General features: G+C 34.5%; 1 protein-coding gene across 1 annotated transcript in view; it reads right to left on the bottom strand.

Moving 5' to 3' along the window:
* The window catches only part of Cht7 (chitinase 7), a 29,929-nt gene extending 17,631 nt beyond the window's left edge, over positions 1 to 12,298 (bottom strand). The window contains exon 1 of the mRNA XM_069127454.1: positions 12,230 to 12,298. Within this exon, the coding sequence (XP_068983555.1) occupies positions 12,230 to 12,283 (54 nt within the window). The 5' untranslated portion in view covers positions 12,284 to 12,298. The remainder of the gene's footprint in view (positions 1 to 12,229) is intronic.
* Between the last annotated feature and the right edge of the window lie 1,260 nt (positions 12,299 to 13,558).

The raw sequence follows: 13,558 nt of genomic DNA, 5'->3' as shown, positions 1-13,558 counted from the left end.
GTAATTAGCCTGTGGATTCTACAGAGATTTATATTTTCATGAAATTATTACCAATGCAAAATAATATTCAAAGGAAACAAATAGGCATTTAAGTGGGCTTAAATTTAAATATAAACCTATTTAAATACATATCCATTTTATTTAAATATCATCTTGCTTTAATACAAGCTAATATATCCTCCCTCTAAATAAATTCCAATTAGATGAAATAATTGTGCTTAGAATTTACTAATTTATTATTTACTATTTAAATGAAAAATTGTACAGTTTCAACCCAAGAACCTAACCTCAACCTAAGAATCACAATGTTGCTTGTTCTGAACCAACGAATTTTGTCTTGGCACAATTTGACAAAAAATGACAAAGATATCAAGAGAAACGAAAACTCGTACGAAAAATCTCGTACATATACATTTTTTCCCACATCAAGATATCCAAGTTCTCTTCTCAAACGATCAAACGTAACAAACGATCTCAAACTTTTGAGCGATATTTACGAATGTACATCCGACAAAAGACGAATGTTCATTTTTATTTTTGCTGAAAGCAATGAACTCTTTTAATGGCCTGTGTATGCGTTCTTTTATTCGCTTTCACTTTCCTCGATTGACGAGAGAAGACACGATTAATTTTTTCTTTTGTAAGAAAGCGAAGCCTAGGTAGACCGCGTGTGATCTTTGAGTCGAAGGACATCGAGAGACGTAAAGTTTTGGGTTGTCGTTTTAACTTGATATTAAATTACTTCATACGTGATATAATATTCTGAACGCTGTTCACTAATTATATCATATCACACGAGTTTCGTAATTGCGAAATATGAAGGAACTCCAGCAGATTTGACATTGACTGCCTTAAGACACGATTTAACGTCCAAACTTCCTAATTACGTTCCAGTTATAAAACAACTTATACAATTATGTCAGTTACGTAACTGTTTCCATTGTTTCACCTGACGTATTCTAACAAACAAAATAACATGTAATATAAATCACATAGCGTAATGTATCGAAATATTTGAATATAACAGGTTTCCTATGACCCGCACTTTCTAATGAGCCATTTTTTTTATCAAGCTCTACGCTTCATTTTTATTAGCCTCATTTGAATCAGCCTGTAAATAACGCGGTCATTGGTTTTCGTGTTACTAGATGAAAATAAACAATTACCTTTTGGCGATCAATCAGTGATGAATCTTCACGTACCTTTTTATAATTCACTATCTATTTCTATAAAGTTTCCTTAGGAAATTTTCTATTCCAATTTTTTGAAACTCCGATAGTAACAACTCTCATTGTTTTCAACTTAATTTCTAGAAAAATCGCGTTTCGTATAATACGATGCAATACCACAGAATGATACGAAGTTTAATATACTTAGACTTGATTAGTCGATACTTTCTCTGGCCATTCTAGTTCGTAATATCTGTGAATCACGTAGCGTAATGTGACAAAGGAAAAATGAAGTATTTTGAAGCAGGTGGTCCAACGAGTGTCCTACAGTTCGTTTCAAAGTTTCCTTCGTTCCTATTTCGTGGTGTCCCATCCCGCCTCGTTCCATTTCATACGGTTCCCGCATAATTCATCGTGGCTCGCCTTCCGACGTTCGACAAACACGGTTTTCGAAAAAAGAAGTTCAATCTCCATGCGCCTCGTGGCCTGCCTTTCTTACGTATATAACGATAAAGAAGGCAATGACCGACTTTCGTGGCCTCGCTTCAATACGAGCACTTACGAAGAAAAAGTACGCGCAAGAAACGCGAAATCACGCGCGTATTTCTCGATTCTTCATTTCCAGACCCCCTGTGCCGACCAATTTGTACACGCGAAAGTTCAATCTCTGTTGAGATTATCCGAGTTGCTTGAGTTCGAGGCGGTTCAATTCGCCAACTTCACTTCAAGTTCACACTCGAGTCAAATTGTTCAACTGTACAGTAGAACTCTAATTATTTTGTCGTCAGACACATAGTTGAGTCGATTGGAATTTATAGAATAGGAGCTCACTAATTTTCATCATCGTCTATTATTTTCCCTTCGTGTAATAAGAACCCAAACGTTCGGATAAGTAAATTCTGCTAGCAACAGTTCAGTTCATCGGTTATTAACTAAAAGTTCGTTCGAATAAATAGATATAATAATTTGTGTGACTTCATTGATCCATTGAGGATCGACCAAGCAGTGAAATAATACGTGTTGATGTATAGAAAAATATAAGTAAAATAAATCATCATTTTCGGTCAACGTATAACAATTTTTTGGAATAATAGGGACATCGCACAAGTTCATTATCAATAGGAAAATAGGAAATTTGACAAACTTAGTAGGAAAACGTTTGCCTCTTGCGTCATACGCAACATTCAAATTAATAATAATTTAGTTTTGCAGCTATGCGCAGACCTAACTTGTGTTGAAAGAGTCGTTTGAAGCGATGCGTAACGAAAGAAAATGGGGACGCTTCGTAGTGAAAGAGTTGGTGATGTTTTCTCGATATCTAACGTAATCATAAACCGATATGTTGCTCTATTCTATAAAAAATACGTTTTAATAAAGCAACCAGCATTCCTAACGCACATAATCCAAATACGTTACTACGCTAGAAGTTATACAATTACATTCAGACGAAACTTCGATTCGCAAATTTTTCATCTTGCTCCTGCCGAATCCTGTCTTCGGCTCGTCTCGAATCTTCGACGTTGCAATTAATAACAGCCCGGTCGTATTGTTTCTAGCATTTACCATTTCTAGATATAGTGGCCGTGTATAATAGCGCGATAATCCCGCGAAAGGTAAATTCGCATATAAATACATGCATACAGGCATATACGTAAATACAATGCACACCAAGTCACCGGTGAAACTTACATAAGGTGCAAGTTGCCGGACCTGTTGTCAGGTTGAAGCGAGCGTATTTTAACCTGAAAACTTCGCCGGCTTGCTAGGAGCAAAAACTTCAGATCCGAGCTCCGTTCAGGCTGGTTCATTCGTTGTGATCGCGCGAGTATTTCTTCTGACCGGAGCAACGTACCACCACTTATCGATTCGTATCGTTTTCAAGCCACGCACGTTTGCGGACCGTTTTCACTCGACTTCCGCCGGAGGGGCCCGCTCGGCCACCGCTTATGAAACTTTCAGCAGTTTCCTGCCGCTACGGGAAATCTATCGAATTTCTTCCATTTCCTTTCTTCCTTTTATCTACATCATGACATACCATGCAATACCGATGCCTTGCTTTTATGGCGATGGAGACTTTCGGCCAACTGTTGCTTTGGTTCTCACACGAGAATTTTCCCATTTTTATACCGTGAACTCTTGTTAAAAGAATCTGAAGATGTCTTCTATTTTTGCTTTCATGACAGTGGCAGATTTTTGAGAACTGTCGGTTTGATTCTTCTGCGAAAACCTAATTTTTTACACATACATGTCAGCTCAAAATTCCTGGAGCATCTTTTATTTTTAATGAAATTACACTATTTGATGTAGATTATAAACTTACAATTTTATACATTTTATCTGATCGGTATTTTATTCATGGTAGTTAATATTATCATCTTTTATTAGTATCCGTCAAACGATACTCTCACTGCATTTAATCTGTTCGGATTAATTGAAAGATCGTATTCTTCTCTATTAGAAGAAATATAATTTTGTTAAAATAAGGATGGAAATACACTCGACTAATTACGATTATAGAGTAGAGATTTATATTTTTGTGGGCACGTTTTTCGACTTCATCTAATATTAACAAACTTGTTAATTTGAAACTCAATGCACAAGCATTTACAGTGAATGGTGAAAAATAGTTAGCGCTTTTAGGCATGCCACTTTACGCACTACTGTGTGGCTCAGATACCATGCTACATTCCTTTCACCAAAGTATGCAACTTTCAATGTCTGCGACTCGTAGAGAATGCATTCGCGAATCTGTATTGGTAGAAAATGTTGCTATTGTTTGGTCAGTTGCTTCAGATATATCGTCCATACATATTTAGCTAATTATTTGATTAATTATTTGAAGCTTGAGACAGAAAACATTATTCGTAACAAATATCTAAAAAAAATAATCAACTACAAAATTAAAAATTTCTATTATAAAATTTTTAGATGAAGTTTATCAAATTACTTTCGAATTAATTAAGTAGATTAGAATTTAATCGAAATCAGAGGACCTTAAGATAAATTAAAATTAATTAGTCTTAGAGGATAGAAAAACTGTTTGATTTAAGATTAGTGTGGTCCAAATAAACATTTATGAATTTATAGATCGTAATTAAGAGCTAATTTAGAATGGATTCATAAGTGTAATTAATTGTGATCATTCTGGAGAAAACTTTCAAAGTCAAGAATCGCGAAATTTTATATCGAGCTATGTCTACGATATTTTATTCGTACTGTTCATTTATATATATTTGAATCCGTAGACACATTAATTATTTTAGCAATTTACTGTTCGATACGTATGACATATAAGTTAAAGGTAACAAGTCACGAATGATAAATTTCAAATTTTTAAAAATTTTATGCCAATAGAAATCAATTTGTACGTGACTAAAATTTAGATGTAACACGATATACTCTAGAATTTATGAATGATTTATCTAAATGTTCAGTCAGTTATAAATAGCTCATTAAAAGCAGTTCTATGACTTTTTACAGCGGTAAGATCAGATTTGCAAATAGGGTTAATACAATGGTAGATTGTAAAATATTCCCAGAAATTCTGTTCCACGTATCAAACCCTTCTAACGTCGGCATCTTTGATGCTTGCTTTGATTATTCGTTACATATCATTGACATAATCCCATTCCATTCGATTGTTTTAGTCATAGAGATCTATTTCCATAAAAAGATGAGCGTATTTAAGAATGATATGCGTAATTGGATCAATAATTATAGAATGAATTTAAGTCGATTTATCCATATTTATTCCATCATTCTAATATCATTAAATTCTCGCAAAAATGATGTGAAAATGATATCGTACTATGATAAAAAAGAATTTTTTCAAAATTGCATGAGTGGAAATTTAAAGAATGAATTTTTAGCCACACAAGGTAGACCAAACGATTCTAGTTTTCACGGCCGGCTGATTTTTACCAAGAATAGAAACTACGCTCGAAATCCTAAGAGATGTAGCGTTTACTTTTTAGAAAACGTCAACTGAGCAAACGTGCGCGTGCATTGCATCGTGCATGTGTGTTTATCGCGCTGGTAGAGGAACAAACACGGTGAGGACGGGATGGTATCGCGTGCTTCGATAGAAATTCCACCGGATTCCAACTGCTTTCTACCGAATTTTTTCCTGGTCACTTCTGCACGCATTTTTCCGCGTACGAACGAATTGCTAGATGAACGCGTTCTTTCTTGTCGATCCAATGTAAAGACTCAAGAACTTGAAGCATGTGCGTAGGATAACAGAAATAGGATAACACTCGTCAATTGGAAAGATACAACTAGATATTCAGGTCTTGCTGCATCAATATAAACTTAAAAATTTGGAAACGATTTTCGAAAAAACGAAACGTTCCGTATGATTTTGTTGAAAAATTGAAGTTATTCCTTATGGTTGGAATGGCGATAATAGCATGATAGTCGAAACTGTCATTTATTTTTGGAAGTATTTTACAAATTTATTGAGCAACTTTTGTAACAACTTTTGTTATTTGTTGTGTGTATTTATTATTATTATTAGTTATCTGTATATGTAATTATTGGATTACAATTAGGTGTATATGTGTTATATTAGGGTAAATCTTTTGGAAAATTGACAAACAATTTTGACGTTGCAATATATTGTAGAGTTCCTTTATCTATTACTAACCCTGTATCGCGCGATAATTTATTATTCATTTGCAATCATCATAAATTTGAAAGAGATCCAAATTTCTTATGTGTCAAAGGAAACACAAATAGAGACACGGCCCAACCACATATATTACGCTTCTTACAACTACAAATCACATATTAAGCTTCTTACAGCTACAAATCTTTCTTTATGGGGATGACTCACAACGTTTGAATCGCCAATTCAAGCCTCAATGCAGTCTCGCGATTAATAAATCATGCACATTCTTTGACTACTTTCGTTATTTTATCTTTATTAATCTTTGTTAAATAGCATGTTGAACACAGGTATTTTCAACACCAATTTGTATAAATTAACTGTAAAAATTGTGAACGTTTATTGCAGCTGTGTATCAGGAATTATTTGAACGATCGCTTGCCAAAAGCATGGCTAACGTGAAATTCATAAAGAATGTAGTATATCTTACGTGGATTGCATAATCGACTATTTTTTAGACTCGTACGATTCTTCTCGAATGCCTGATCGACCGCAGACCGATAAAAATCGGCCTTCGGTTTCCTTAACACCATGTACGCATGTACAGGTAAACTCCGTTTATATCTTACATTACACCGTCTTGCAAATCATAAAACTGTTAATTAGATAACAAACAGATTCAGGAATTATACATCAAATTAGTATTGTTCTTTCACCCAGAATTACACCGTTTAATTTTGGTATTTGAATTGTAAATACAATCTGCGAGACAATCTTAAGAATCATGAATTATGAATTTCTTTTGGCTAGCTTCATCATTTCATCATCATTAATCTCCGTGAATTATCTTTTTTTTTTCGAATATTAAGATCTTCGTAGAATTGATATTCGTAAACGTTAATATATTAACTAGGATTAACTAAATTGCCAATATTTGGGATTTAATAATTCATATATACACAAAAATCAAAGATTATCGGTAGATTATCTTGTTGATTTTAAATGACGTGGTATGTTTTTAAAAATTATGTATCTATATCTTTAAACCACTTCATGTATAAATGGACGAATTTATTAAGCAATTACAGCTGAGAAAAATAAATCAATTAACGTGTAAGTAAAATAATATACATAGACTACTGGCTATAATCGGCTAATTCGAAATTAATAATTCTTAACTCCTTGTACAAAATGTTTCTTTTTAGCTTTTCAAAAGAAGATGTCTGATACGCCCACTATTTATTTTATGATCATGATCTATATACAATACAATCATTTAAATTTAGTGATACTATAGGTACACATACTTCAAGCATTCATAATTTTGGTCCAGTACTGAACAGAGTACAAAATAAAGTCTATTTAATGTATATTCCAAAGATTATTTGTCATAAATTATTTGTCAATCAACGAATATATTTTATATTCAGGGTATGATTCTTACGTTTCATCATACGTAGAAAACATTATTTGAATGATTATAAGCTGTAGCTAAGGTTGATCAATGTTTCAAGATTTTACTCATGTGTGATATTTAAGAAATTATAAAGTGAAGCGGTTACATAAAATTACATTATGCAATGCGATTAGAAATTGCTCCAGTTAAATATCTTATTAGATAACAAAATTATATGGTGTAATAAAAAAAATAAAATTTAAAATAATCTTGAAACTGCACCCAATTTAACAAAATTCTAAAACCGATTAAACTTTATTCAGATATACTAGAATTGATAATTAATTTGCTTCCTACATACATATTTCAATCGTTATGAACTTTCTACTGATCGACTGAAATTTTTTAGGACAGCTATCTATGTTTGATTCTAAATGTTATAATGAAAACGTTGTCACTTAATTAATCAGCGAAAACCTGCAAATGGCGAATTCAGAGAGGCCAAAATTCCTGAGCGTGCTGACCTGTCGCGAACCGGGTTGTCGCAGGTTTCACCAATCGGTGTCATTGGATGTAGAAAGAACATTTCTCTTTTCCTTTACCGTTACACGACTAGTCACGATTAGCGATTGCCAGGGACGACCATTAATAATTCAGCGCAATACGTTGCATCCGAGGATGACTACGAACGCTCTTTGTGTGGGTTGTTTGCGTCAAATTTTTCGTCTATACAAAAAACAAAATATATTCCGCAGAATGGAAATGTTTTGAACGATTTGCAAAATAATAAAATTTATCATGCGTTAATACCCTGTCTTGTTGCACGTTCTCCAACATTCAACATTCAACGTAATAAACTGAACAGAAATATTGATCTACAGTGGGGTCCTTTAGATGGAAACATAGATACACACTACCAGGTGAATATTCAATATGATAAATAATAAAATTTCAATAATAAAATTTCTTTTGGAACAAAACCTTGTATAACAATCATTTCGTAAATCATGAAGAATAGATATAACTTCAAAACTTTATGCGTATGATATGTTAACACAGATATAAAATGTCACCAAGCAAAAAAATTCCATAACTGGAAACATTAAAAGAACGAGGAAGAAGAGTGATCAAAATGATTACGCCTAGGGGATTCTAATGTAGCGTTAATGCAATGGAAAGGCAGCAATTTTCTTATTTACATACCCGTTACATCGCTGGCAAATGAAGGGACTCGTTAGCTAAGCATTATGAACAAGCCGAATTTGCATTGCTTCACAGTGCAACAAAGCATTCGTGTGAAAACGGGCTGGCAAACGTTATAACAAAAAAAAAAAAAAAAAAAGAAAAGAAGAGAAAAGAACACGAGCGAGAGAGAAACGAAACGTTGGCAATTCAATTCTTTCGAAGGAGGATACCGTGTCAGTTTCCTTCTCTTCGTTTCGTAGACTTCGTAAATCAAGATCGAGAGTTCACTCAGCCGATCGACGTTTTCACCATAGTCCGGTGATTAATATCGCGTCTAGTCCGCACGTTTTAACGTCGAATTAAACCGCGCACGATCGTCGTTACAGGTGTTCACGAGCCATCTTCTTCGTGATTGCAAAAGGTTCTCGCCTCCTATACAAGAAAATGAAGTTTATGATCCGTGCTAGGTAAATGTCAATGAAAGAGAAACAGTTTGAAATAGTGAGTCGAAGGTGAAATCACCACAGTGGGATTTAAATGATGGACAAAAACACAACAGGTGTCTTCTTTGATTATCGTTTAATTTATAAACTTTCTTTTGTGAATATATTATAAGTATTGGATTGAACGGAAAGTTTTTGCATATTTTGTGGAATTAGCACTCGTGATTTTAGAAATACATTACGAGCAGAAAACAAGCGGTTGAGTGCATGTGAATTTTATAATTCAGGAAAGATATTGAAGAACTAAATTGTAAATATTCATTCGAGGTAGCACCATATCGTAGCGATCTGCTAAATTTAGAAACAGGTATTTCAGTCTTAAAAATCAAGAACTATCTAAAATGCTACGATGATATTGAAGTCAAAGATCAACGACTGTATGAGATTTAGCAGAGAATTAGTAAGAAAAGATGGCATATTATTTATTAAAGAGACAATCAGGTGTATTAAAGTATATGACTTCCTTAGTTGCTTAAAAATCCATTTCCTGGTTAATCCAGTACTTTGAAAATTCTGATGGTGGACAACATATCATGAAAATAATACGTATTAAGTTCCTTTAACAATATCTGTCAACGAACGTTATACGTAGAATTGTCATAACATTAATATTAATAAAATTAATTACTTGGAATTATAAATATCTTTTTATATCATATGAAAGTGAACGTGGAGACAAATTCAACCATGTTCGATACAGTATACGTATAATAGTCTGCAAGGTCAAAAAGGAACATTCTTTTATTACACTAACATCTTTATCTAACATTGATTTTCATAATTAAAATCATAATACGGAATCGCAGACTGGAACTGTCTATTAAGACGTATACATACGTTTTATCTGTTGACAAATATAATCAATATGCCTACACAGTTATCTTCGTAACATGATAATTTTGAAAAAACGTTTGTTAACCATTAAGAACACCTCTTCGTGACACAAATCTCTATTTCTACCTGTCTTCTCGATCGTGTGCCGTACTTTTTAACGCCCACCTTTCTCGAATCGCGATAGTCAGTTACGCGGTCCCGTTTCCTTTCGATCTCGCTTCGAATTTGTTCGATTATCAAAGTGCAGAATCGACACACGAGGTCGTCGCTCGACGAAAGTGAGAGGGCTCGAGTAACCCGGAAGGACAAAAACGAGTTCTTGATACTTGTTACGACGAAGGTCCACGGGAATCGCGTAGGCAGACAACTGTCACTGTTCCGCCGATTTACGAGATACATCCAGATATCGGTGAACTTTCCTCCTTCATTCACATTTCTGCCAGCTTCATTAACCTTGGCGCAAAACAATCCACGCGAAATGCTCTGCAAAACCTTGGCGATTATCCCGGAATAATTAAATTGTCCTTTTGACTGGATTATTCGCCTAGTCGAAAACGGCAATAAGTCTTGTGGTATTTTTATGACGTCGTTTAAATGGTAATTTCCGAAATATTAATCAGATAAGGAAAATTCTCCTTAATACGTGAATAAAAAATTGAACAGGATTCCATGTAACTTTTGTTTTATAGCAACCTAAATATTTTAATTGATTTTAATTAAGTGTGATTAAATATTTTACAGATTGCTTTATTCCGGACATAAAATACTATATATAGCCAGAAGGTTGTATATTTGTGCATCTGCATTTTATAAATTTTTTGCTTTCTGTTTTATCACTGTATTATTGTAATTTAATATTGCACTATTATACCGTCATCACCATATAGTCATTAAGTTTGCTCTTTTACTTCTAATTAATAAACTGAAACTTCGCCTAATATAAAACTTGGTAAAAACAAAGTTTGTCAAAATTTACGATTGGCAAACTCTTTTACTATTTTTCACACTGTACGCATATATAATCAAAATCACACGACATTACACGCAATTACACACATACAATCAATATTATATTATCCTATTATTTAAGTAGAATAAATAGAACCATTAATAGTTATTCTCTGTGCTTGAATATGAGAGTTACGCGTACTTTCAAACGATCCATATGTATCATGATATCAAACACTTGCTACAAATCTTCAAACAGAGACCACTAGATTTAATGTCCAAAAAATCATTCTGCCATAGTTTGGTCCGGTCATTGATGCAAGAAGAAGAACAAGAGAAAGAAAAATGAATAACACAACTGCGTCGAGATCTCGATGTCTGTTTTAATCCTTTCCGAATCGATCTCTTTTCAGACCGGTTCCACGGTGGTCTTGCATGAATCCGCGCATGATGTAATATCGTTCGAATGAAAAATAAAACGAGTTTGAAAACGGAGCCGATTCGATCAGAGAAAAAGGATGGAGGGAAAGATTCTGCAAAAACATGAGCAATTTTTTCAGAAATCGCCTGCGAAACACCGTGAGCCTAATAGCCAATCACGATTCTTTTATTACTGATAAATGTGAATAAATTTATAAAAACTTGATTAAAAAGTCGATCCTCGTTCTAACAAGATAAAGTAAGAAGAACTTGGAATTCAACCTAATCTCTTGGTTTTGACAAACGTGAATCAATTTACAAAAATTGCTTTAGAAACTTACACGTTAAAGTCTGATAGAGTAAAATAAAATCTTCGTTAAAATTTACTATACTGTAGAAAATTAATATCAATAGTATTATATAATTTACCAAAATAATTCTGTCAAACCATCCACGAATTTTCTACATACGATACGACGTAGACCTGACGATTAATCACGATTTTGTTACTTTGGTGAATGCAAATAAACTTACAAAAATTGATCGGATATCGACTGAATAATTTTTCTCAACAAAGTAAGTAATAATATAAAACTGTCTTGAAAAACAACCATGTTATACAACATTGGTATCAGCGATACCAATTTACCAATTCTATTAAACTCTCTTTCTCCTTTTTCTCTACTCCCAAATAAACACGATAACAAACAGATTCGGAGTTCGCACGTTTCCACTTACCATGATTCGTCCAGTTTTTCCAGCCACGCGTGACGCTCCGAACGTGGAAAGTAGCACCAATATCGACGAGACACGAAGAAGGGGATGAGTAAAAACAAGACAAGGCGCGGTCGAACGAAACTATACACGAGAAGAGCGTGTGTGAAATGCGGCAAAACTCAGTCCGTGAACGGGAGCGAATGATAGAAAAAGGAAAAACGTAATCGATACGAGAATCAGTGATCGAGGATCCACCGCCACATGATCGAGGAACTGTCACTGACAACAGTTCAGAAAGCACTGACCGTAGTGAACGAGTGCCTCCTGTCATTCTCTCCCTCCTCCCTTTCTTTCTCACTCTCTTGCTGTCTGTTTCTAGTCAGCTCGTTCCAACTCTCTTTTTCTTTCCCAACGGAGGAAGGAAGAACCCCCTTCCTCGAGGAATACTCACAATCACGATCAGGCTGTTTCGATAGTGGCTGCCCCCACAACCCTTCCTTTCCATCGTTTTTGCACACACGCGTTTTCAGCCCGGTATTCAAAAGCCACACGAAAATTTTCGCAACAGGGGCAGACGATATCGTAGACGAACATTGTCCTCGGTAGCCGCGGCGACAATTAAAGCCACCTTTCATTTTGTGTACAGTAAGTGACTATGCGTGCTCTAAGTATACACACATATATCTACACACATGTATATACCTATAAACACACACAGTATAATGTGCGGAACGGTTTAGATTAGATATTGAAAGGAAATGTTTAACCCTATGCGATTGGCAGATTTTTCTGGTGGTACCGACTACTCGAAATGAGAGATATTTACATTGTGAAAACAAATTTTGAATACCGCGATATCCAACTTCAAAGGGTTAATATTCCATGAATGACTTAACTTGCGACTAATTGTGGTTTATCAGATTCTAGCAACTGTTATTTTTGCGATAGATCGGGAAAATATCTACCGTCATACGTATCAGTGTTTATCATAATAATTATTCGGTTGATATTAGATATAGATCAGTGTTGGATTGACAGGTAATTCTCGTTTATATTGGCAACGCATTGACGCTGACAACAGGGCTCAATCGGTTGCTCGGTAAATGGGAACGCGAGAGTGAAACGGCGATCCAGCGATCCACATCGGCCGACTAGAACAGCGTTTCCCAACCTATGCTACGTGAACCTTCCCTACGCTATTCAATCGAACACCACAAACGTAACTTATCCGTTCAAAGTCCTTTCCTTTTCCGACTTCCTTTTCGGGCATGAAAACGAGAGGCTGTCGTTCATATAATAATTTACTTGGAAGTTTGCCTAATTCGATTTTAGAATCGTTTCCTCCTCACATAAGAAAATTCGAAGTTACGTGATGGAATTGTGCGATATATTATGAAACGACGTTTACTAATTTCGTATTTTATTAATTAATACTTTTGATAACTTTCATTTAATAACTATCTGCATAAAGCTTCTAAACGACTTTGTTTCTTTATAGCAGTTTCAAACAATTGGAGTATCGAATTTTCTCTTCCCAAGTGACGAAATTAAAAAAAGTTGTTGCCAAAAAGATAAGAAAAGACTCCACCTGTTCGTTTGCTTATTATACTTTGAAACAAATCATTTCGATTAATTGAGTGTTCACTTGAATGCTTTCACTTTCTTCATTTACAAATGAAAACGGTTGCAATTAAGTCTCTGAAGGATAGGAATGTCTCTATTTCTAATATAGCGATTGATCTATCATGAAACTATTCGTAAATCAGATTCAACTGCGCAA

This window comes from Bombus flavifrons, chromosome 14, assembly GCF_040668555.2.
Source record: "Bombus flavifrons isolate JBK064 chromosome 14, iyBomFlav1_principal, whole genome shotgun sequence".
In the NCBI taxonomy this organism is placed as follows: Eukaryota; Metazoa; Arthropoda; class Insecta; order Hymenoptera; family Apidae; genus Bombus; species Bombus flavifrons.
Note: the sequence above shows the minus strand (reverse complement) of the source record. Positions and strands in the feature narration are given on the sequence as shown.